Genomic DNA, 26,361 nt, shown 5'->3' with positions numbered 1-26,361 from the left:
CACTCTTAGCCCTGCCTCCATCAAGTGGGTCTTCCCTATCCACCTTGGTAGCTGAAGAAAAACGTCATTATACTCTTGGGAGTTCTAAGGCCCTACCTACCACCTGTTCCTCCCCATACTACCACAGCTGATGCTTTCTTGAAAGTGCCACCTCCTGGAAGGAGGCCAACCAACACAAAGATAGTGCATTAAGCAACCAAAACTAAGGACCTTCACAGAGTCCATTTCACCCCTCTGCCACCTCCCCTGGAACAGGTGCTGGTATCTACAACTGAGAGACCCACAGAAGGTTGACATCACAGGATTCTGTGCAGACAACTCCCAATACCAGCCTGGAGCCTGGTAGACCTACTGGGTTGGCTATACCCAGAAGGGAAATAACAATCACTACAGCTCAGCTCTCAGGAAGTCACATCTTTAAGAAAAGGGGGAGTACTACATCACAAGAATATCACGTAGGACAAAAGAATCTGAACAAGAGCCTTGAGCCCTAGATTTTCCCTCTGACAGAGCCTATCTAAATGAGAAGGAACCAAAAAACCAACTCCGGTATATGACAAAACAAAGTTCTTGAGCAACCCCAAAAATTCAAGATTCTGAACAAGAGCCTCGAGCCCTAGATTATTCCCTCTGACAGAACATACCCAAATGAGAAGGAACCAGAAAACCAATTCCAATATATGACAAAACAAGGTTCTTCAACACCCCCAAAAATTTACCCTATCTCACCAGCAATGCACCCAAACCAAGAAGAAATCCCTGATTTACCTGAAAAAGAATTCAGAAGGTCAGTTATTAAGCTAATTGAGGAGGCACCAGAGAAAGAAGCCCAATTTCCTCTTGAACCCAGGAGGCGGAGGTTGCGGTGAGCCGAGATCGCGTCATTGCACTCCAGCCTGGGTAACAAGAGCAAAACTCCGTCTCAAAAAAAAAAAAGAAGCCCAATTTCTTGTATTTGGATGTCTGGCTAGAGACCTAGGCATCTGAATACAAGAAACTCAAAAACCTGGGAAATTCATCGCAAAAACATCATCACCTAGGCATACTATCATCAAATTATCTAAAGTTAAGAAAAAAAAAAAGAGGGCCGGGCGCGGTGGCTCAAGCCTGTAATCCCAGCACTTTGGGAGGCCGAGGCAGGTGGATCACGAGGTCAAGAGATCGAGACCATCCTGGTCAATACGGTGAAACCCCATCTCTACTAAAAATACAAAAATTAGCTGGGCATGGTGGCGCGTGCCTGTAATCTCAGCTACTCAGGAGGCTGAGGCAGGAGAATTGCCTGAACCCAGGAGGCGGAGGTTGCGGTGAGCCAAGATCGTGCCATTGCACTCCAGCCTGGGTAACAAGAGTGAAACTCCGTCTCAAAAAAAAAAAAGAAAAAAAAAAGAATCTGAAAGAGATGTGAGGCAAAAGCACCAGGTAACCTATGAAAAAGAAAACCTATTGGATTAACAGCAGATTTCTCAGCAGAAACCCTACAAACTAGAAGGGACTGGGGACCTATCTTCAGCCTCCCTAAACAAAACAATTATCAGCCAAGAATTCTGTATCATGCAAAACTAAGAATCTTAAATGAAGAAAAAATACAGTCTTTTTTAGACAAACAAATACTGAGAGAATTTGCCACTACCAAGCCAGCAATTCAAGAACTGCTAAAAGGAGCACCAAATCTTGAAACAAATCCTATAAACATACCAAAACAGAACCTCTTCAAAGCATAAATCTCACAGGACCTATAAAACAAAAATGCAATTTGAAAAAAAAACAAGGTATATAGGCAACAAATAGCATGATGAATGGAATGGTACCTCACAATCTCAATACTAATGTTAAATGTAAATGGCCTTAATGCACCATTTAAAAGACACAAAATTGCAGAATGGGTAAGAATTCACCAACCAACTACCTGTTGCCTTCAAGAGACTCACCTACTACATAAGGACTCACATAAACTAAAGGTAAAGGAGTGGAAAAAGACATTCCATGCAAATAGACACCAAAAGTGAGCAGGAATAGCTATTCTTATATCAGACAAAATAAACTTTAAAGCAACGGCAGTTAAAAAAGACAAAGAGGGATATTATATAATGATAAAAGGCTTTGTCCAACAGGAAAATATAAGAATCCTAAATATATACACACCTAACATTGGAGCTCCCAATTTTTCTTTTCTTCTTTTTTTTTTTTTTTTTGAGATGGAGTTTCACTCTGTTGCCCAACCTGGAGTGCAGTCATGCATTCTCAGTTCAATGCAACCTCCACCTCTCAGGTTCAAATGATTGTCCTGCCTCAGCCTCCCGAGTAGTTGGAATTACAGGCAACCACTACCACGTCCAGCTAATTTTTGTATTTTTAGTAAAGATGAGGTTTCACACTGTTGGCCAGGCTGGTCTCTAACTCCTGACCATTGGTGATCCACTCACCTCAACCTCCCAAAGTGCTGGGATTACAGGCATGAGCCACTATGCCTAGCCTAGAGCTCTCAAATTTATAAAACAATTACTACTAGATCTAAGAAATGAAATGGACAGCAACACAATAATAGTAGTGGACTTCAATACTCCACTGACAGCACTAGACTGGTTATCACGACAGAACGTCAACAAAGAAACAATGGATTTAAACTATACACTTGAACAAATGGACTTAATAGATATTTACAGAACATTCTACCCAACAACCACAGAATATACATTCAATTCATCAGTGCATGAAAATTTATCCAAGACAGACCACATGCAAGGCCACAAAATGATCCTCAATCAATTTAAGAAAATTGAAATTTTATCAAGCACTCTCTCAGACCACAATCTGAGAGAACAAAACTGGAAATCAACTCCAAAAGGAACACTGAAAACCATGCAAATCCATAGAAATTAAATAACCTGCTTCTGACTGATCACTGGGTCAACAATAAAATCAAGATGGAAATTAAAAATTTCCATCTTTGAACTGAATGACAACAGTAACACAATCCTCTTAGCAAAAGTGCTAAGAGGAAAGTTCATAGAGCAGAGCACAGTGGTTCATGCCTGTAATCCGAGCACTGTGGGAGGCCAAGGTGGGTGGATACACTGAGGTCAGGAGTTCAAAACCAGTCTGGCAAAAATGGTGAAACCATGTCGCTACTAAAAATACAAAAATTAGTCGGACATGGTGGCAGGCACCTGTAGTCCCAGCTACTTGGGAGGGTGAGGCATGAGAACTGCTTGAACCCCAGAGAAGGAGGATACAGTGAGCCGGTATCACACCACTGCACTCCAGCCTGGGTGATAAAGCGAGACTCCACCTCAAAAAAAAAAAAGTTCATAATCCTAAATGCCTATATCAAAAAGTCTGAAAGAGCACAAACAATCTAAGGTCACACCTCAAGGAACTAGACAACAAGAACAAACCAAATGGCCATAATGAAAAAATCAAAAAATAATAGATGTTGGCATGGCTCCAATAAACAAGGAACACTTCTACACTGCTGGTAGGAATGTAAACTAATACAACCACTATAGAAAATAGTGTGGAGATTCCTTAAAAAACTAAAAGTAGAACTACCATTTGATCCAGCAATCCCACTACTGGGTATCTACCCAGAGGAAAAGAAGTCATTATACAAAAAAGATACTTGCACATGCATGTTTAAAGCCCATACATATTTATAGCAGAACAATCTGCAACTACAAAAATGTAGAACACAATGCCTGTCAATCAACAAGAAGATAAAGAAACTGTCATATATATATATATATATATATATATATACACATACACACACACACACACACACACACACATAAATGTATATATATACACACACACACAATGGAATACTACTCAGTCATAAAAAAGAATGAATTAATGGCACCTGAAAGAGACTGGAGACTATTACTCCAAGTGAAGTAACTCAGGAATGGAAAACCAAATATCATAGGTCCTCACTGATATGTGGATGCTAAGCTGTGAGGATGCAAAGGCATAAGAATGACACAATGGAGTCTGGGGATTCAGGGAGAAAGGCTGGGAAAGTGATGAAGGAAAGACTACAAATTGGGTGCAAGGTATGCTCCTCATGTGATGGGTGCACCAAAATCTCACAAATCACCACTAAAGAACTTACTCATGTAACCAAACTCATGTAAAATAAATAATTTAGATAAATTATTTATTTATCCAAAAATAAATAAATAATGGTTGATTGTATGTTATGTGAATTTCACTTCAATTTAAAAAAAAAACACAAACATTGACTTCTTTTTTTAAAAAATGATTTGGTTATAAAGGAAAGAAAAGATCGCAGCTAGAGAGGGCAACGTGGTTACAGAAAGGTATTTCCCCAAAATGTAGCAGAGAAATAAGTACTTTAAATGATAGCAAAGTGCCAAGAAAGCAAATGAGAGATTGAAGTGAAGGAATACTGTTAGGAATACTGTTAAAGTAAGATACTTAAGATTCAGAGACAGGATCCACAGTAAAGGGAATGCTTCAAGGAACAGCAAAGTCCACAATGTAACCATAAATGGATTGGCTGAAATGGAATAGAAATAAAGATGACAGAGTTAAAAATCAAGGAATTGTGTTGCCAGAGAGTTGTATAAAAGAATTCTTATGGACACTGAAATGACCTATGATGGATGAACTTAAATTGGAAAAAAAATGTCTGTGAACCAGGTAACAAAATGTGCAGTCACAGTGTGGGAAAGACCACAAAATCAACAGATGATGGCTATCGGGGGACCATAAAAGGTTATATAATCAGGTCACACGAGCTTCAAAAAATAAGATTTTTCTGAATATGGAAGAGTAATAATGGTCTAGTGTCAGTCCAATTAGAAGACCATTTATTATAACATTCAAGCAATGACTTCACCATGACAGTGATGATAAGCACAGACTTCAGCCAAGCTAAGAGAGAGGTGATATCTCTCTTGCAGGTCTCCTAATCTCAAATTCTAACTAATTGATTTTTTAAATAAATTAATAGAGACTGATTATTCTTAATAGTCTATCAACACAACTGTACTAGTTTGGTAATAATCAGCACTTAAAATTCCAATGATCACATGTCAAATTTCTACAATTACTTTATCTACCAAAGCCCAGATGGTAAACAGAGCACATTGATGGCCAGATCAAATGGCCATCAAGTAAATAAAAAATCCTAACTAAATGTAAACAAAATAAAGAAAAAACTTTGTCCTGTAAAAGTATAGAAATTCTCTAGATCCCAGAAAAGTTCTGCTAGATACGTAGGTAGGTGCTGGTGTGCAATCAAAGAAAGCTTTATTTCCCTGCTCTACAGTGGAAAAAATATAATTCTGAAGCCCTTCATCACAATTAGACATTCAATTCAAAACAGCTGCCCCATATCTTTAAATCTAATTACACTAACACAGACTTTTTAGAAAATCAAAGATAAACTACAAGATGAAATTATTTTAAAAGTTGATATAAAATGCCACAGTCAATAGTAATAATATATCACTTCCTGATCAGGTCACCTAAATCTATGGGCTGTTAGGACCAAAATTTTTTTCTTATTAATGTTGGAAATCAGTGGCTTATGCTTGTAATTCCAGCAATTTGGGAGCCCAAGGCAGGAGGATCACTTGAGGCCAGGAGTTTGAGACCAGCCTGGACAACACAGCAAGATCCAGCATCAAAAACAGAAGCAAAACAAACAAAAAGGGACTTACTTGGCTTCTGACTTACAATGTTTAAGAAAGGAATCTGTGCTTATGGGAAACAGAAAACTAACTCTGAATTAAAATACCAAATATACAAATATTTTCACTTTTTTGTTTAAAATCTAGCTAAATCTGTAGGTACACAAGATAAAAACACCTTAGGTTTTCAAAACAGAAGATTTTTATAATCTTAAAAAACCATGGCAACAATTAGAAGGTTATGACAGTAAAGAAAGACAATTAAACTTGCAAAAACGATTTTAAAAGAAGTTAAGCTAAAAAGGAGAAAGGTGGTAAGAATATATACATAAAAATAAGTTCATCTAGAGTGAAACTACAAACTATTTCTCCTATTAGACAATAATCTCAGATATTTAGGTTCAAAAGATGTTTTTCAAATTTTTTATGAAAAATAAGTATTACTTCTACAAACAGCCTTACAAATAGTTACATTTATTAGATTAAAACATTTTTTAATGTTTATGTTCAGGTGGTACAAAAACCATAATAAATAGGTAGTTTAGAAACAAATTTATTACCCTCTTTAGGTTGTAGAAGAATTTTTGCAAGATTTAATTCAATGATCAAAGAAAGCACATTAATCATATGACTTTTTTTTTTTAACTATATAGCAAGTCTTATCCTAATTTGCAGATGAGGCCTAAAGAGGCTGAACAAATAAGAATACGAAAAAGGGGAGGAGTACATAGTTAAATGGAAGTTACTGGTAATGTTTTAGCTCTTGAGCTATGTTAACAAATGTTTATGAGATTAGGGTTGACATGATGTATCATGAATCAAACTGTGTATCTGAAATCAAAAACAGAATAAACACTTTATAAGTAATAACTCCACAAGATTTAAAAGTGAGGGGAATGACTGACATAGATATGTCTCTCAGAGTAAATAGGAACTCGTTGACAACAACTTCATGAGTGAAGTTTCAATATATTTTTTTAAATTCAGAGTAAACATCAAGATGGACTTCATTTTATCTAACACAACAACCTGGTCACCCTCTCATCCTAAAAATCTCTATAAGTAAAACTGATTATAAAGATATGTTAAGGCAGTATATAAAAACCATGACCACTAGAATTACAATCATTATGAATCTCTTTTTCTAAGTGTCTTTCACTGAAATTATATAAATATTTCAGCAATGCTTTTCAGTGCAGTACAAAGTAGACAACCAACAAATGTTGGTAGAATTAAATTGACCGTTACAAACAAGACATGCCTTCTTATCAAGGCATTTAACAATACCTTGTTTTTGGAATGATCTTATCTGAATTAAGACTCATATTCCTACCTTTTAATCATACTTTAATACATTACTATATACAATAGAATTGTTTTTAACAGATTCATATCTTGGGGTACCTATAACTCTAAAAGGCCCCTTCACTTAACCTACCATTCCATTCCCAATTTCATTTAGAAAATAAGTCTACTTCATGGTGATTCTACAATGTAATAACTTAAAATAATTTGAACATAAACTTTTCAGTTTTACTAGTACATGCATAATTTTCAGCCTAATTACATACTATACTAATCAAAGCTTAAAAGAGGAAAATAAACTATTTTAAAATCTGTTTCATCTACAATGTTTGATTTAATTCCAATCACTAGCATAAACCCAACCATTACTCTCCAAGGGTATACACTGCTAAATAAGTTGTCCAAATGTCAACTGCAATTTTCAAAAATCCTCTCTAACTAAAAATTTTAAACATCTGTAAAAAATACTTGTTTTGAGAGTGGTTTACATTCATGACATTTAACCTTTTGCTGTAACGCACCACAAAATTCAAGTCTCAAATACCATGCATGCAGGAAATCTGATCATTCCTGCAGTAGCCATCTGCATGGTCCAATATCAAATATTAGTTCTAGGTTGCACTAAGTCATGTGTTACAAATCTTTTTCTGCAGCCTCTATAATTAGTTGTAATTAGCCTCTGTTAAAATGTGTTTCTTATGGGACATCTGGCCTTCAAACTTCCACCTTCTCAATGAAAAAATACTTAGTGTCTGGAAATTTTTTTCTCCTTTAATATGGAACACTGCATGGGTGGTATAAGCAAGTCTAGACTTGAAAAAAAATATAAATTCCAAGAAAAGATAATTAAGAACCATTTAAGCATTACCAACTATAAACGTAAAGCAAAACTTTGTTGCGATGTAACTATCTATAGATTTCTAAATTAATCTCTCAAATATTAAAAGTTCACAAAATAACTTTTCATTTTCATGAGACTATAACATTGGTCTATTAACTTCTAGAAACTATATTAAGTTAAATTGGATAATACATGTTTGGAATCAAAGATTTCATAAATGGAAAAAAAGATCTGAGTCCAATGGGTTGATATGACACTCAAAGTATCCACTTAAAATAGGAAATAATTTTAACAGTTCATAAATAACCCTAACTTCACTAAGATTAAAGTTAGATTTAGAATATGTTAAACTTACCTACACATTCATATGAAGTCATTTTAACAATACTTATCAGTTTAGTTTATTATAGCCAATCTTCCTTAAAACTCAAGTTAAATGTTAAATGGGTGATAAAGAAAAACTAATAAAAATGAATGACAGACACACTACTCTTCTGCAATATGAAAGTGGAAACAATCTTCACAATAAGCTATGGTCCTATTTTGCTTTCCTAGATTAGAAAACTCTTGGTAGAAACTCTTTAAAACCAGTATTACACATTTGCAAAGAAACACTAGCAAGAAATGTAAGATGGGTCTGAGAAGAAACAAATTTGAAAAAAAAATCATTTTTTTATATCTAAACTTCAAAAACAATTTTAAAAATTTGGTGTAAATGTATTCTCATCTTCCCAAAAAATAACTAGAGAAATTCCCTTCAGATTTAGAAAAATTATGTAAAGAAAAAATTCATACAGGTCCTTTGCAAAAATTCAAAAATGTTAATGTAAAAACCGGACACAATTAGCAATTAGGTTCCACTTTCATTGTAGATATAAGTAATAAGCAATCTGCATGGTCCCTGGTAAAGCTATGATAAAGTAAGTAAAATCTGTATGAAAACATCCTTTACATATTTTATTCAAATTTAAAAATACCCTTTGCAAATAGTCATGTCACTTAAATAGGCATATAATAATTAAGTATATAAGCTAAGATTTGTTTATGTAACAGTTGACATATTCAAAAAGGTAAAGAAATGTCGAATACTACTAAATTTGTTAACATAAACAACTTGGTTCAATAATTTCTTACCTGTATTCCATCCTTAAGTTTCAAAATGCATTCCATAGTGTTGATGGTAATTACCACGGGTTCTGAGCCCAGTTTTGTCCATGGTACATGAATCCTCAATTCATGAATATGTCCACTTAAAAAGGTGAATGGTAATTTCAGTTCCTTAAAACAGATAACATTACATAAAAGTTAGTTAGTGCTTAATATTTTTATTATAATATGAAAATTCCTTTCTTAAAAAATAAAATTTCTAACACAAGAATATTTGGGAAATTACTGTTAAGTGCTCAATATTTTACATTCTAATATGCAAATTCCTTTCTTAAATAAAATGTCCAACACAAAAATATTTTCAGAATTACTATTTATCAAAAGGTAGCAACAAACAACTTGCTAGGCCATACTTAATGATAAATAACAATAATTTATGGTACAAGTTAACATTTAGTAAGTTATTTAAGCACTCTAGGCCTGTCTCCTACCTTGCTGAATGGAAATAATATATAATACCCAGTAAATGATGAAGGCTCATATATGGCAGTGACAAGAGTATACAGCAGCAGTACTTGAGATAACTGAAAGGATGTAATTTTTTAAATCTCTATCTATAAATATGGCTTCAAAATATGTTTTGAACTAATAGAATAGTATTCTAAGTCAAGTTGGAAGGGGAGCTCAATTGGAGATTTGAGAATAACCTCACAAAATGAAAACTAATCAACCTAAAAAAAAATCTATTCCACTTCACCTAATGTAAAATTGAACTGGATACTACTTGGTCATAGATCTTAAATGTTTTCTAACTGCTTTACATTGTCATTAGATAAAAGGTTAGACATGAAAAATTTCACCAAAATTGCTTTATGCGCATTTGTCTCACTTCTAGATACAATTTGTTTACAAATCAACACAGGATGAAGAAAAAATTGTATTCTCATCACATTTTTACAGTTATTGTAACTCTATTTGTGAAAGTTAATATAAATATTAAGCTTATTTATTCACATTTTAGCCTATCTAGTTGGTTTAACGACATAGTAGCAATATACCTAAATACAGACAGTATAGCAAAGTGATTAAGACCAATAACTCTGGAGTAAGAAGACATAGTTTATTGTATCTGTGCCTCAGTTTCATTATCTGTAAAATTTGTATAAAAAGATTCTATTTTAAATATTAGATCAATCAATGTATATACAGAGCTTAGAATACTACCTTCCTCACAGAAAAATCATTATAAAGGTGCTGATTATTATTATTATTATTATTATTACAAAAGTGTGGCCCTAATTTCTTTCTTCAACCAGAGGATTTTTTTTCTTTTACAGGTCAGCTACTAAGTCGATTGTTAGTACTCTATGCTAATGGAATGTCACACTTTTTAGGTATTTGTCATTATTACAGTATTTTTTAAATGCATTAATTTCTTCAAGCATTGTTCAACTAGCACAGATTATATATTGATTAGTGCCTGTAATTAACAGAGAAATACGGAGAACGAGATAGCCCAACAGGGTCTTGCCAGGGTCTCACATATATGTTACTGCTAGTCTAGAAAGTTGTATGCATGTGCAAGATTGTACTTAACTCAGAAGACAATAGACAGTGCAGTAACTAGCAAGCTACTCACTTCTATTAACCATGAGGCCTCATAAACATAGAAATTAAAAAAAAATCAGACTTATAATTCCCTGACTTTGAAGGTATTACCCAGTAAATGTATATATCCCATGCCAAAGAGTAAATACCTTACTAGCTCAAAAGTTTAAGCAATCTCCAAACAATCACTGGCTGATGACTAAGTTGTAGTAACCCAGTGAAATTTCTAGGATGCTGGGCTTAAAAATAAAACAGGAATTTTTTTTTAACGAGCAGAGAAATCACAGGGCACACAAAACAGACATCACAAAATTAGTCGAGGCAAGTCAATAAACAAATAAACCTGCAACAACAACCATCTCTGGGGGAGAAGAAATCAGAATCCAAAGTTGCTGCTATGTACTGTACAAACGTCCAATTTACAACAAACAACTATGACACATGCAAAGTATACAGAAAAAAAAAATAACCAATAGAAACTATCTCTGAAGGAGATCAATGCAGGGCTTGAAACATAAAGATTTCAAAACATCTATTCCAAACATGTTCAAAGAAATAAGGGAAATCATATTCAAATAAAAGAACATATGACAACAGTGATTCATCAATTAGAAAATATCAATAAAAAGAAAATACCAAAAAAATGAAAATTTTGGAGTTTACAGTACAATCAACTAAATAAAAAATTCACTAAAAGGGCTCAGCAGAAGATCTGAGTTGGCCAAAGAATCAGTGAATTCAAAATCAAATGCATCACAGTCAAAACGTAGAAAGATAGGGATCAAAAAAAAAATCTGGAGAGCAGAAAGACAAAAACAATTTTTAGGTACAAGGAAACTTTTAGTAGATTAACACCTAATTTCTCCAAGAATTTTATATCCAGCAAAATTATCCTTCAATAATGCAAGCAAATTAAAATATATTCAAACAAAGAATAAGATAATTGATTCCTAGCAGAATATTAATGGAAGTTTATTAGACTGAAAGAAAGTAACAACAGATGATAAAACAAATACATACAACAAAACAATCAATACAGGTAATTATGTTGGTAACTGTTAAAGGACAGTATAAATGCTTTTTTCTCTTGTTCTTCTGATTTAAAAGGAAATTGCATAAAATGATAATGATAAAATTGTATAGTTGGACTTGTAACACATAAAGACGCAATACATGTGACAATAACAGCACAAGAAGCAGAAGAAAATGAAGCTATAGTAGGGAAATTTTCTCTATTTTAATGGAATAAAGTTATCAATAATCTCAAGTAGTTTGCAGTAAATCAGATGCATATTATAATCCCCCAAACAACCACAAAGAAAATAATTCAAAAGTAATTTGAAAATCAATAAAGGAATTAAAATAGAACATCAAAAAATATCAATTTATTATAAAATAAATTATAAGAGTAACAGAGGAACAAAAAATATATGAGGCACACAGAAAAAAATAGCAAAATTATAAATGTAAATCCAATCATATGAATACAAATTAGAGGTGAAGAGACTAAAAACTTCAATCAAAATGGTACCCAATGCTCATCTCCTCCACAATGAAAAACCAAAACATGTAGAAACACTGAGTTGAGTGTCTATGGGAGAACAATGGAATTCATCAGGAAGTGATGAAGATCTAAGGCATAGAAACTCCACATGTCAGCATAAAGAGGAAAGGAGAACACCTGGCCAAGATCAGCCTGGATCCAGAAGGGACTCCCCATTGAGGAGAAAAGTTAAGCAAGACATCCTTAGCAGTTCCCATGACCACTGTGGATACTTGCAATCCTAGCTACAGGGCAACTCCACAGTCCTCACAGGCCCAGTATAGGGAGCTGCCAAGTCCATAAAGCTGGATTGCTCAGGAGAGAGAATTCACATTTGATCCACTGAATTCCTCAGGACCTAAGCTGCTGCAGCACTGTATCATTTGGAGAATGAAGCAACTGCTAGAGTGCATTCTGCCTTGAGGCCCAATATCCCTAGCATCTCTACATCCCTTGGACCCTGTAATCAGAAAATGGCAGCCAAGAGATGGCAGCCATTCTCAGGGACTAAACACAAGCCTGCCTAGCATTCCTCGCCCCAAGCAAAGCCACACCACTGCCTCCACAAACACCCATAGTCTAGGCCACTCACAGAAAATGCTGATATTATGGCTGAAGAAATCACATAGAAATTACATTACTGTACCCAGTGAGAAAAAAACCTAAACACCCTACTCAACCAAAACTATAGGTCAAATCTACAGGAAAAAGTTTTTTCTATGAAAAATACTTCATAAAATTGGAGGAGGTGGTTGTTCCACCAGATATACAGATATCAAGCTAGGGACAAAAGCAGCATGAAAAGGCAAGGAAACATGACACCTCCAAAGGAACACAGTAAGTCTCTAATTAAACATATTCCAAGGAAAACACACCCATAAAATGTCTGAAAAGGAATTCATAGTAATTTCTTAAGGAAACTCAGTGAAATACAAAAGAATACAGATAGTCGATTCAATAAAATCAGAAAAACAATTTGTAATCTGAATGAGAAATTCAACAAATAGACATATATCATAGAAAAGAACCAAATAGAAATCTTGGCACTGAAGAAGTCAATGAATAAAATAAAAAAACACAATTGAAAGCTTTAGCAATACACTAGCTTAAGCAGAAGAGTTTGTGAACCTGAACATAAGTCTTTCCAAATACAGTAAGTCTTCACCTAACATCATCAGTGGGTTCTTGGAAACTGTGATTTAAATTAAACATGTAACAAAACTAATTTTACCTAAGCTAACTGATATAAACAAAAGTTCCTACAGCCTATTTCTACTCACAAAAACATCACCAATACTGTAAAGACTCGAACCGCTTCTAATATCAAATACTGAAATAGATGTAGGCTATATGTATATTTAAGAAAGATTAATAAAAATACTAAATTAGTATCAAATTCAATTATTATTAAATTAATATAATTATTAAGATTAATAAATATTTACCAAATTTATGGTGAATCGGTGAATGACAGCAGTCACAATGGTTGTGAAGGAAATCATGAAATAAATGTTTGCAAAATGAAAACAGGAGTATCTTCTAATGCCACACAGTTAAAAAACAATGAATATAGTGAGATCACTAAGTGCTTTGTGAATGCATCATATATTGTGCATTTGTATGATTATCATATTATACTTCATGAATTTTTATTTTATAGTAACGTGATTATTCACATATGATTATCATATACTTTGTGAATTTTTATTTTACAGTAACATGCGATTGTTCATTTTCCAACCTGCTTATTCCAGTTCAGGGTCACAGGTGGCCGAAGCCTATCCCAGCCACTCAGGGTAAAAAGTGGAAACCAATCCTGGACAGGATACCATTACATCACAGTGCGCGCACGCGCGCACACACACACTCACTCACACTGGGACAATTTAGACATACCAGTTAACCAAACATTCACATTTTGGGGAAGCAGAAGGAAACTAGAGTTTCTGGAGAAAACTCATGCTGACGTGGGGAGAACAAGCAAACTCCATAAAGACAGAGGGCCTGACCAGGAATCATTTTAACATTATAACTAAACAATGCCAAACATTATTTTGAGGTCCTGTTGTAACCCAGTTAGCCAAAAAACAAACAAAGAATAAAGAAGAAAGCCTACGGGACCTATGGGATACTATTAAGTTAAAAAAAAAAAAAAAAAAAAGCATATATTTTCAGAGGTCCAAGAGAAGAGACCAGACAAGGCCTATAAAACCTATTTAAATAAATAATGACTGAAAACATCTCAAGTCATGAGAGAAATATAAACATCCAGGTCCAGGAAGCTCAAAGTTCCCCAAATAGACTCAATCCAAAAAGGTCCTTTCAGGGTACATTTTAGTCAAACTGAGAAAAGAGGAACAGTATAGTGAAACTGTCAAAATTCAACCACAAAGAGAATTTTAAAAATAGGAAAAGTGTGAAGTAACATACAAAGGAATCTCAATAAGACTAACAGCAGACTTCTCGGCAGAAACAGACCAAGAGACAATGGAATGCATATTCAAAATGACGAAAGAAAACAAACTGTCAGCCAAGATTACCATATTCAGTAAACCTACCCTTCAGAAATGAAGGAGAGAAAAAATCTTTCCCAGAGAAGCAAAAAATGAGGTAATTTATCACCACTAGACTGGATGTACAAGAAATAATTAAGGAGTCCCTAGAACTAAAAGTGAATAGACTATAACTATCATCATGAAAACATGTAGAAGTATCAATCTCCCTGATAAAGCAGATTCATGAATGAGAAAGAAAAATCAAAAATTATCACTACAGAAACTACCAAACTGCAAAGATAAACAGTAAGAGAGTAAGGAAGAATATATATTAAAAAAAAACAAAAAGCAATTAGCAAAATGACAAGAGAAATTCCTCCCCTATCAATAATCTTGAATGAAACAAATAAAACCCCCAAATTAAAGGCTACAATCCCCAATTAAAAGCTATAAACTGGATGAATGGATTAACAAATAACAAGACCCAGCTGGGCATGGTGGCCCATGCCTGTAATCCTAGCACTTTAGGAGGCTGAGGCAGGCCTATCACCTGAGGTCAGGAGTTCAAGACCAGCCTGGCCAATGCAGTGAAACCCCGTCACTACAAAGATATGAAAGTTACCTGGGCATGATGACAGGTGCCTGTAATCCCAGCTACTTGGAAGGCTGAGGTGGGAGAATTGCTTGAACCCAGGAGGCAGAGGTGGCAGTGAGCTGAGATTGTGCCACTGCACTCTAGGCTGAGTGAAAGAGCAATACTCCATCTTGAAAAAAAAAGACCCAACTATATGCTGTCTATAAGAAACTCACTTCTGTAAACATATACATAAACTTAAAATGAAGAAATAAAAAAAGTAACAAAAAATGAACAGGAATAGTAATCCTTAAATCAGAAAAAACATATTTCAAGTCAAAAACTATATAAAGAGACAAAGAAGGTTATTATATAATAATAATGAAGTCAATTTGGCAAGCATCTATAACAACTATAAATATATACACACTCATTACTAGAGCACTCAGATAAAGGAAATATTATTAGATCTAAGGAGAGACAGACTCCATTACAATACTAGTTGGGGACTTTAACACCCACTCACAGCACTGAACAGATCATTGGCAGAAAATCAGGCAAAAATATCAAATTTCAATTGCACTTTAGACCAAAGAGACCTAACAGATACTTACAGAACAGCTGCAGAATACATTCTTGCCATTAGCACACAAAAAAATTCTCCAAAATGGACCATAAATCTCAAAAAATTTTGAAAGTCAAATTCATATTGTTTATTTTCTAACCACAATAGAATAAAACTAAAAATCAGTTAACAAGGAAACTTTGGAAATTGTACAACTACATGGAAATTAAACATCATGCTCTTGAACAACCAATGGATGGATCATGTTCTACATAAACCGTATTTGTTATAAATTACTACCATGACTGAAATGCAAGAGAATTAAGGTTATGATTTTCCTATCTGATTTGTGTGTGTGACCTTGATCCAGTCAACCACTTTCTTCTTAAAATTCCAACACTCTCTCAAGAGTATTAAAAGGATTATATGGGGCCGGGCGCGGTGGCTCAAGCCTGTAATCCCAGCACTTTGGGAGGCCGAGGCGGGTGGATCACAAGGTCAAGAGATCGAGACCATCCTGGTCAACATGGTGAAACCCCATCTCTACTAATACAAAAAATTAGCTGGGCATGGTGGCGCATGCCTGTAATCCCAGCTACTCAGGAGGCTGAGGCAGGAGAATTGCCTGAACCCAGGAGGCGGAGGTTGCGGTGAGCTGTGATCACGCCATTGCACTCCATCCTGGGTAATGAGCAAAACTCCGCCTCAAAAAAAAAAAAAAAAAAAGGATTATATGAAGTAATAAAAGGTTAAAATGCATTGGAAAAAAAATTTATTGTAGCACTGTTCACAATAACAAAGACCTGGAAACGACCCAAATGTCCATCAATGATAGACTGGATAAAGAAAATGTGGCACATATACACCATGGAATACTATGCAGCCATAAAAAAGGATAAGTTCATGTCCTTTGCAGAGACATGGATAAAACGGGAAACCATCATTCTCAGCAAACTAACACAAGAACAGAAAACCAAAGACCACATGTTCTCACCCATAAGTGGGAGCTGAACAATCAGAACACATGGACACAGGGAGGGGAACATCATACGCCAGAGCCTGTCAGGGGCTAGGGGGATACGGGAGGGATAGCATTAGGAGACATACCTAATGTAGATGATGGGTTACCAGGGGCAGCAAACCACCATGGCATGTGTATACCAATGTTCAAACTTGCACATTCTGCACATGTACCCCAGAACTTAAAGTATAATAATAAATAATAATAATAAAAAGATTTCAAATAAACAACCTAACAATGCATGTCAAGGACCTAGAAAAGCAAGAGGCCAGGCACGGTGGCTCACGCCTGTAATCCCAGCACTTTGGGAGGCCGAGGCAGGTGGATCAAAATGTCAGGAGTTCAAGACCAGCCTGACCAACATGGTGAAACCCCATCTCTACTAAAAATACAAAAATTAGCTGGGCATGGTGGCACGTGCCTGTAATCCCAGCTACTCAGGAGGGAGGCTGAGACAGTAGAATTGCTTGAGCCCCAGAGGCAGAGGCTGCAATGAGCTGAGATCGCACCACTGCACTCCAGCCTAGGCGACAGAGCAACACTCCATCTCAAAAAAAAAAAAAAAAAAAAATAGAAAGGAAAAGCAAGAATAAAACAAACACAAAATTAGTAGAAGGAAAGATATAAGATATTATGAGGATCAGAATACAAATAAATGAAATAGCGATCAAACAGTACAAAAGATCAACAAAATGAAAAGCTGGTTTTTTGAAAGATAAGCAAGATCAGTAACTATTACACAGAATAAGAAAAAAGAGGAAAAACCACAGAAAAAGAAAGGATCATTAGTCACTATTATGAACAAGTATACACCAACAAATAAGTAAACCTAGAGAACACAAATAAATTCCTGGACACATATAAGCTACCAAGATTGAACCAAGAAGAAACAGAAAACTTAACAGTCCAATAACGAGTAATGAGATTGAATCAGTAATAAAGTCATCCAACAAAGAAAAGCCTGGGACTGAATGGCTTCACTACTGAATTCTACTAAACTTTTTAAAAAGAACACCAATTCTTCTCAAACTATTCCAAAAAACTGAAGGACAGAAAATCCTTCCTAACTCATTCTACAAGGCCAATATTACCCTAATAACAAAACCAAACAAGGAAACAACAGAAAAAGAAAACAAGACAATATGCCTGATGAACACAGATACAAAATCCTCAACAAAATACAGCAAACCAAATCCAACAACACAGCAAAAAGATTATACACCATAATTAAATGGGATTTATCCCAGAAATGTAAGAGTGGGCCAAAAAGCTTTGCCTCTAAGAACTGGAAGAAGACAAAATGCCCATTTTTACCACTCTTATTCAACATAGTACTGAAGTCTTAGCCAGAGTAATTACGCAAGGGAAAAAAAATTTTTTAAACAGGGATCCAAATCGGAAATGAAAAACTCAAATTGTCCTTATTTGCAGATGGCATGATCTCATATGCAGAAATACTTAAAGACTCTATCAAAAAACTCTTAGAACTGATAAATTCAATAAAGTTGCAGGATATAAAATCAACATATAAAAATTAGTAGTGTTTCCATATACCAATAACTAGCTGAAAAAGAAATTAAGAAAGTGATCCCATTTCCAATAGCTACAAAAATAAAATATCTTAGGAATAAATTTAACCAAGGAAGCAAAAGGGCTCTACAAAAAAAACTGACAGAACACTGGTCAAAGAAATTGAAGAAAACACAAAGAAATTAGAAAGACATCTCATGTTCATAAATTGGAAAAATGGTTGTTAAAACGACCCAAAAAGATCTACAGATTCAATGCAATTCCTTTTAAATTACTAATGCTATTCTTTACAGATACATAAAAAACAAACATAAAATTCGTATTTGGCTACAAGACTCTGAATAGCCAAAGCAAGTCTAAGCAAAAGAACAAATCTGCAAGCATCAAAATGTCTGACTTCAAAATAAAATACAAAACTATAGTAATCAAAACAGCATGGTACTTGCATAGGAAGAGACATACAGAACTGGAGAACAGAATAGCAAAACCAAAAATAAACCCGCATATTAATAGCCAACAGATTTTTAACAAATGCACCAAGAACACAGATTAGGGAAAGGATAGTCTCTCCAATTGATGGTGCTAGGAAAACTGGATATCCATATGCAAAAGAGTGACACTAGATACCAAAATCTTACCATATACAAAACTCAACTCAAGATGGACTAAAGAGTTAAATTTAATTGCTACTACAACAACTGAAAAAATACACATTCATATCAAGAGAAGTCAGAACATATTTGAACTGGATCAAAATGAAAACACAACATACCAAAATTTATGGGATGTTGTGTTTTCATTTTTATCCCGTTGAAATATTCAGGTAAAGAAATTCATACCTGCAAATGTCTGCAACAGGAAAAAAAAAAAAAAAAAAAAACCAGCCTGGGCAACATAGCAAGACCTTGTCTCTACAAATAATTTTTTTTTTTAATTAGCCAGGCATGGTGGCACACATCTGTGGTCCCAACTACTTCAGAGGCTGAGGCAAGAGAATCAACTGAGCTTCTATGGTCAAAGTTGCAGTGAGCAGTGATCAACGTTATACTCTAGTCTGGGCAACAGAGCAAGGCATTGTATCAAAAAAAAAAAAGAAAGAAAGAAAGAAAGAAAAAGAAAATAAATAAAAATCTCCAATCAATAACCTAAATGTCCACCTTGAGAGAAGAAAAACAAAAACAAACCCAGCCCAAAACAAGAAATATGGAAATTCTTTGAAAGATACAACTCACCAAAACTGACAACAGCAGAAATAAAAGTCAAAATGATCCTATATTTCTTAAATTAAATCAGCAGTTTATAACTTTACACCATAACCCAGATTTTTTTCTCCTAACACTTAAAAAACTGAGAAGTTGGTGATCTCAAACTTCCTGATTCTGAAACCCACTACAATGCTACAATAATCAAAACTGTGTGATATTGTCATAAAGGCAGACATATAAATCAATGGAATAGTATTGAGAGTCCAGAAACAAACCCTCACATCTATGGTCAAAGGATTTTTTACAAGGGTGCCAAGACTACTCAATGTGAAAGTACAGTTGTCAACAAATGGTGTTGGGAAAACTGAATATCCACACTCTAAAAAGAGAGAGAGAGAGAGATTGCAACACTACCTTATACTACCTAAGGGCAAAAATAATTAGAAGAAAATATAAGAGAAAAGCTTCATGACATTAGATTTGACAATGATTTCTTGGATATGACAGCAAAAATCTACACAATGAAAAAAATAGCTAAGTTGGACTTCATCAAAATTTAAAACTCTGGTGCATCAAAGAACACTATTTTAGAGTAAAACACCACTGACAGCATGTGAGAAAATATCTGCAAATACCTTATCATGTATCTGATAAGGTACTGATATCCACAATACATAAAGAACTCCTATAACTCAACAACAAAAAACAAAGAACCCAATTCAAAATTGGGCAAAGGACTCAAATAGGCATTTCTCCAAAGAAGACAAACATAGCTAATAAGAACATGAGAAGAGGGCTAACATCACTAATCATCAGAGAAATGCAAATTAAAACCACATTGAGATATCATTTCATACCCATTAGGATAGCTATATTTAAACAAACAGAAAAGAGCAAGTGTTAGCACAGATATGGAGCACTCGGAACCTTCGCACATTGCTGGTAGGAATGTAAAACAATGCAATCACTGTGGAAAACAGTATGGTGATTCCTCAAAAAATAAACACAGAATTACCATATGATCTAGCAATTCCACTTCTGGGTATATACCCAAATAAATTAAAAGCAAGATCTCAGGTATATTTGTACACCTACCTTCATATCACCATTATAGGCAAAAGATGGAGGCAACCTAAGTGTCTATCAGTGAAGGAATAAACAAAATGTGGTATGTACATATAACTGATTATTTAGACTTAAAAACAAAGGACATAGTGGCATACGCTATAACATAAATAAGCGTTTTTAGACATTGTGCTAAGTGAAATATGCCAGTAACAAAAGAACAAACGCTGAATGATCCTACTCATATGAGATACTTAAAATAGTCAAATTCATACAGTCATAAAGTAAAATGGTGGTTGCAAGGGGCTAGGAAGAGGGGAAAACAGGAAATTAGCATATAATGGGTACAGAATTTCAGTTTGGGAAGATGAAAACATTCTAGAGATGGGTAGTAATGATGGTTGCACAACAATATAAACATAAGTAATATCACAGAATTGTATATTTAAAAATAGTTAAGACAGGCCAGGCACAATGGCTCACGCCTGTAATCCCAACACTTTGGGAGGCCAAGGCAGGCGGATCACCTGAGGTCAGGAGTTCGAGACCAGCCTGGCCAACGTGGTGAAACGCAGTCTCTAGTGAAAATACAAAAATTACCCAGGCGTGATGGTGCATGCCTATAATCCCAGCTACTAGGGAGGCTGTGGCAGGAAAATTGCTTGAACCTAGGAGGCGAAGGTTGCACTGAGCCGAGATCAAGCCACTGCACTCCAGCCTGGGTAACAGAACAAGACTCAAAAAAACAAATAAATGAAATGTATACGGAAATACAAAGGACTTAAAACGGTTATGACAATCTTGAAGGAGAAAAGAACAAAATTGTACTAATTACACTGAGATATCAAGTCTTATTTTAACAGCTACGGTAACCATATGGAGTGACACAAGAATAGACGAATAGATCAAAGAGTTCAGAAACAAATCCACACACATATGGCAACCTGATTTACAGCAAAGGCTTACTGTAATTGAGTAGGGAAAGAAGAGTTCAAGATATGGAGTAGATCAACTGACGATCAACGGAAAAAAAATTAATCTTGACCTTTATTACATATATGCAGAAAAACTAATTTGAGATGAATCATGGAATTCAATAAAGCTCCTAAAATAAATAGAAAAGAATATCTTCATGACATTGGTGTTAAGTAAAGATTTCTTAAACAACACAAGAAAAACCCTAACCGCAAGGGAAAAGATTGATAAATTGGACTTCAGTAAAATTATTAACTTTTGTTCATCAAGACACCTGTATGAGTAAAGTGAAAAGCCACAAACTGAGAGTAAATATTGCAAAACATATATGCTGGCAAAGGACTCATTTCCAAAATATATAAAGAATTCCTATACATCAATAAGACAGAAAACCCAATTTTTAAAAAAGGAAAAAAGAATTCACAAAAAAAAGATAGGTAAAAGGCCAATAAGAATATTAAGAAGGTGCTCAACACCATTAGTCATTAGGAAAATGCAAGTTAAAATTACAGTGAGATACCACTACACACCCACTGGAAAGGCTAACATTAAAACAATAAATATACTAAGTAGCAGCAAAAATGTAAAATACCTGGAATGCTCATACATTGTTGGTGAGACTGGAATTGTTACAACCACTTTGGAAGACTATCTGGCAGTATGACAGCTAAACACATGCCTACCTTCTAGGTATACACCTAAGAGAAATTAATACTTATGTTACCAAGATTCATGTACTAGAATGTTCATGGAAGCTTTCTTCACAAGCCAAAAATATTAAAAACCCAAGTGTCCATCAACAGGAGAAAAGTAAATTGTAGAATCTTTATGCAATGTAATAGTAATGGCAATACAAAAAACAAACTCATCTAACAACATGGGTTAATCTTAGAAAACGTTGAAAGAAAAAAGGCCAAACATTAAGTGATTTCAACTTATTTCAGGTTCAAAAACAGGTAAAAGGTATCTATGTTGACAGAAGTCAGATTACCAGTCACCTCTTTTAGGATTGGGGAGTACTTTCCCCCACCCACCCAAAAAGGAGTCTCACTCTGTCGCCCAGGATGGAGTGCAGTGGTGCAATCTCAGTTCACCGCAACCTCCGCCTCCCAGATGAAAGCAATTCTCCTGCCTCAGCCACCCAAGTAGCTGGGATTATAGGCACATGCCACCATGTCCGGCTAATTTTCTGTATTTTTAGTAGAGATGGGGTTTCACCATGTTGGCCAGGCTGGTCTCGAACTCCTGACCTCGTTATCCACCCATCTCGGCCTCCCAAAGTACTGGGATTAGAAGCATGAGCCACCGCGCCCAGCCTGGAGTACTTATTAAAAGTAAAACAGGTGAGCCTTTTGGGGTGCTGGAAACATTCTTTTGTTTTATTGGACAGTAGTTGCACAGATGTAAAACATTTTAAAATTGAGCTGTTAGACTTGGGATTTGTACTCATTAAAAAAAAAAAACTAAAATGAAAATACTGAAAATATCCACTCAACCCTGGAATAAGGAAAAAGAAGCAGCCAGGAATATTATTTCTTAGTGTTAAGTCTACATTGACTTAATAAAAGAGTAATAAAAGAGGCTGTGGACTATAACTACAAATGATCAATAACTATCACAGTCAAATTAAGCCTTCCCTTATCCTAAAAACCTGTTGGTCTCTGACTCTTCTGAGTTTCCACAGATGCTCAAGCCTAACAGAATTTCTTGGCATATGTTACTAATAAATGTACTAAATGAATTAATGAATATGTGAACCCTGAAGTTACAGTTTCTTGCATCAGACCAATCTCATGTTAAAAGGAACTAAAACGATTAATAAAGAAGTTTCCAATTTTACTGCCATTCTCAATGTATCTACTCAACACTCTGAGGATGCCGTGGGAAATGTGATCTGAACCCGCTCTTTTTTTTTGGTCTTTTTTTCCCTCAGCCCCACCAGCCAGCCACCCTTCCTGTTGGCTTTCAAACCCTTCCATTACCCAAAAAGGATAATGAGAATGTAATGGAGTGGAGACATTACAGGCTCACACATAATTTTGACAATGTAAATTAGCATATTCGTAATGCTTGAAAATTGGTATATAGACTGAACAATTCTGACACAAACAACGAAATCGTTTTCCTGTCAAAGCAACTTTGAGTAATCCCATTCTAATATATCATCACTTGGAACAAACTACTTCTTAAAATTATGTAGGTCGGGCCCGGTGGCTCACGCCTACAATCCCAGTACTTTGGGAGACCGAGGCGGGCGGATCACCTGAGGTCAGAATGACAGCTACATAGCTTACCTGTTCCAGCACATCCAACTTTAACTCGAGCTTGCTGAGTACCACGTCTCCACCCCACAGTGAAAGCTGTAGATCCGACGGCTTTAAGTTCTTGATGTAACGATTCACATAGCTCATTAAAATTGGAGTTACATATGACTCCAGCATCTTTTAAGGTAAGGAGTCGAAGTCAGAAGCTGAAAGAAGTAAAGACAGAAACGTTAGAAGCTGGGGGTACAATGAAGGAAAAAGCGTTAGTTAACCGGCAGAAAGCAGTAAGTTCCCACCAAAGCGGCCGTTCGCCTCCTCTTAGAAGCAGAGAAAACTCAAGCGGACCCCCAGCTCCAGCTGCGACTTCCTCACAAGTACAACACCCCTAGCCAGGCGAAGTGAGGAAGAGATAGTGACCAGAAGATAGCGTGTCCAGACTGGAAGAATGAAGTGAAGCGGACTCACCAACCCAGCCACCCCGCGAGGCCCTCGCCTCCCGGAACCCAGCCGGATCTGCCACCAGAGAACCAGAGCTAAAAAGCCAGGCCCCCTCCCGCTCCCACTCCCTCTGCACTCCACCCTCCGCTCAGTTGCCAGAGTACCGCGGCCTTCCCTCCACCTCCAGGTTCCCGGCACCCGCCCCCGCCAGCAGCGCGGCTCCCGTATCGCGCCACTTCCGGGTGTGCCCCACTTGGTGCTCAAAACAAAGTGCCCCTCCACCACCGCCACTCTACGGCAGCCGGACCGGATTTCTCAGGGTGGAGAAGCTACTCTGCGCGTCTTCGTGAAGGAGAACTCTTGCCTTCGGCTAGCCAGGGTCCCCGCTCCGACCCTGCTAGACAAATCTCTAGGAAGTGTCTGAGGGGGTGAGGGGAACCGTAAAGTGGAAACACCCGAGATCCGGAAGTGGCGCTCCGGGGAAAAGGTGGCTGCGGGTCCTGGGGTCCGCTGCGCCGCGGCAGTTCCCCAGGTGGTGGTCCGACCTCGGTGGGGAAGCACAGAGGGTTGCTGGTTCGATGCGGAGAAAGAGACCAGACCTAGCACTTAAAGCCCTGAAAAAATAGAGAGGGTTGTTTTTCTTGATAAATGAAAGGACTGGGAAGAGGAACTGGGTTCAGTGAGGAGGGCAGAAGCAATAGGCCGCTGGTAGGAGGAGCAAGTGACAGATTTAAACTTAGTTCCGAGGTTTATTTGCTGGAAGGAAGGCGGATGTGGGAAGAGAAATGAAGGGTTTCAGACGTATACAGTTGTAGGATGCGTTTTGGCCACACGTGTAGACAAGCTCTCGCATTCTGTTACTTTCACAAAGCAATGACAAAGTATTCCCTAGTTGGCTGATGAGGGGCGGAGGAGGGATGGTCAAAGAGAAGATTGTAGGGAACCATAGGATTGCCGTCTGACGTGGGATTTAGGGAAGCTGCGGGAATAACCAAAATGAAAGCGGAATTGAGAGTTCTAGAGAAAGTGAAAGTAACTAATAAGTAATGAATCCAGAGTTGTAAGCGTCGGTGTTGGTTGTATTAGGCTGTAATGAGTCTATAAAATATCACCTTTCCGTATAATAGCTTGCAAGCTAACAAAGTCAAGAAACTCAAACATTAACTCTGAAAATATACATTGGACTTAGAGGAATCGCATAGACATGCTGCCCAAGTTTTGCCCAGCTTGTCTTATTTTTGGTTACCTCTGAAGAAAGCACCTTACCACTGGATTTTGAAAGTAAACTCCTGGCCAGGCCTTCACGCCTTGGCACGTTGGGAGGCCAAGGCCTCCAAAACCCGCCTCTACAATAATAATAATAATAATACAAAATTAGCTGGGCATGGTGGCATGACTGTAGTCCTTGCTACTCGGGAGGCTGAGGTGGGAGGATCACTTGAGCCCAGTAGGTGGAAGCTGCAGTGAGCAGTGATCACACCACTGCACTCCAGCCTGGGCGACAGAGTGAGACCCTGTCCAAACGATAAAAAAAAAAAAAAATCAAACTAGGCTTCTTAAAAGGTTATTAAATACCCATCGATGCCTAAAGCTCTTTCCTGGAATTCAAAATTACCATTTCTTGAATGAGCTTCATTAACTGCAGTAGAAAAGAGGCCTGAGGATGCTAAGGTGTTTAGATTTATTATTGAAAATAAGAAAATAAGTTCCACCAAAAAAGGCAGCAGCTAATTGCTAATTCAGAGCAGCTGTTCTGTCACAAAAAATGCCTTCATTAATAACTCAAATAATTTGAGTATTATCAATACTTACCAAATTATACAAATGAATTATTTCTTTTTTAGTTGTCTGCTTCATCTGAAACACAGGTCAAAGCCATGACTTAGAGGTTTTGACATAAAGAAAATGGTTCTACTAATTGTGTAGAACCTCTTGGTGGTCTACAACACTACCTCCAGGTCTTGTCATTTTTCTAGAGAAAAAGGGCCTACTTGTTTTTTTGGGTTTTTTTTTTGGTTTTTTTGAGACAGAGTTTCACTCTTGTTGCCCAGGCTGGAGTGCAATGGCACAATTTCAGCTTACCGCAACCTCCACCTCCCTGGTTCAAGTGATTGTCCTGCCTCAGCCTCCCAGATAGCTGGGATTGCAGGCATGCACCACCATGC

The 26,361-nt window shown here is 36.3% G+C and overlaps 1 protein-coding gene across 7 annotated transcripts in view; it reads right to left on the bottom strand.

Moving 5' to 3' along the window:
- Positions 1 to 24,829, bottom strand: part of VPS13B (vacuolar protein sorting 13 homolog B) — an 839,649-nt gene extending 814,820 nt beyond the window's left edge. For 3 of the 7 annotated variants that reach the window (XM_012455820.2, XM_021675751.2, XM_021675750.2), the window contains exons 1-3: positions 24,504 to 24,818; positions 23,789 to 23,964; positions 8,941 to 9,084 (exon numbers count right to left, since the gene is read on the bottom strand). In XM_012455820.2, coding sequence (XP_012311243.2) covers positions 8,941 to 9,084; positions 23,789 to 23,935 — 291 coding nt within the window. In that variant the 5' untranslated portion in view covers positions 23,936 to 23,964; positions 24,504 to 24,818. Of the gene's footprint in view, positions 1 to 8,940; positions 9,085 to 23,788; positions 23,965 to 24,223; positions 24,312 to 24,337; positions 24,395 to 24,503 lie in introns of those variants that run through there. The other 4 variants (XM_064384451.1, XM_064384450.1, XM_064384449.1 and 1 more) reach the window with 4 other exon arrangements.
- Between the last annotated feature and the right edge of the window lie 1,532 nt (positions 24,830 to 26,361).

Source organism: Aotus nancymaae, unplaced genomic scaffold (genome assembly GCF_030222135.1).
Source record: "Aotus nancymaae isolate 86718 unplaced genomic scaffold, 86718_ANA_hifiasm-v0.15.2.pri h1tg000036l, whole genome shotgun sequence".
Classification (NCBI taxonomy): domain Eukaryota; kingdom Metazoa; phylum Chordata; class Mammalia; order Primates; family Aotidae; genus Aotus; species Aotus nancymaae.
Note: the sequence above shows the minus strand (reverse complement) of the source record. Positions and strands in the feature narration are given on the sequence as shown.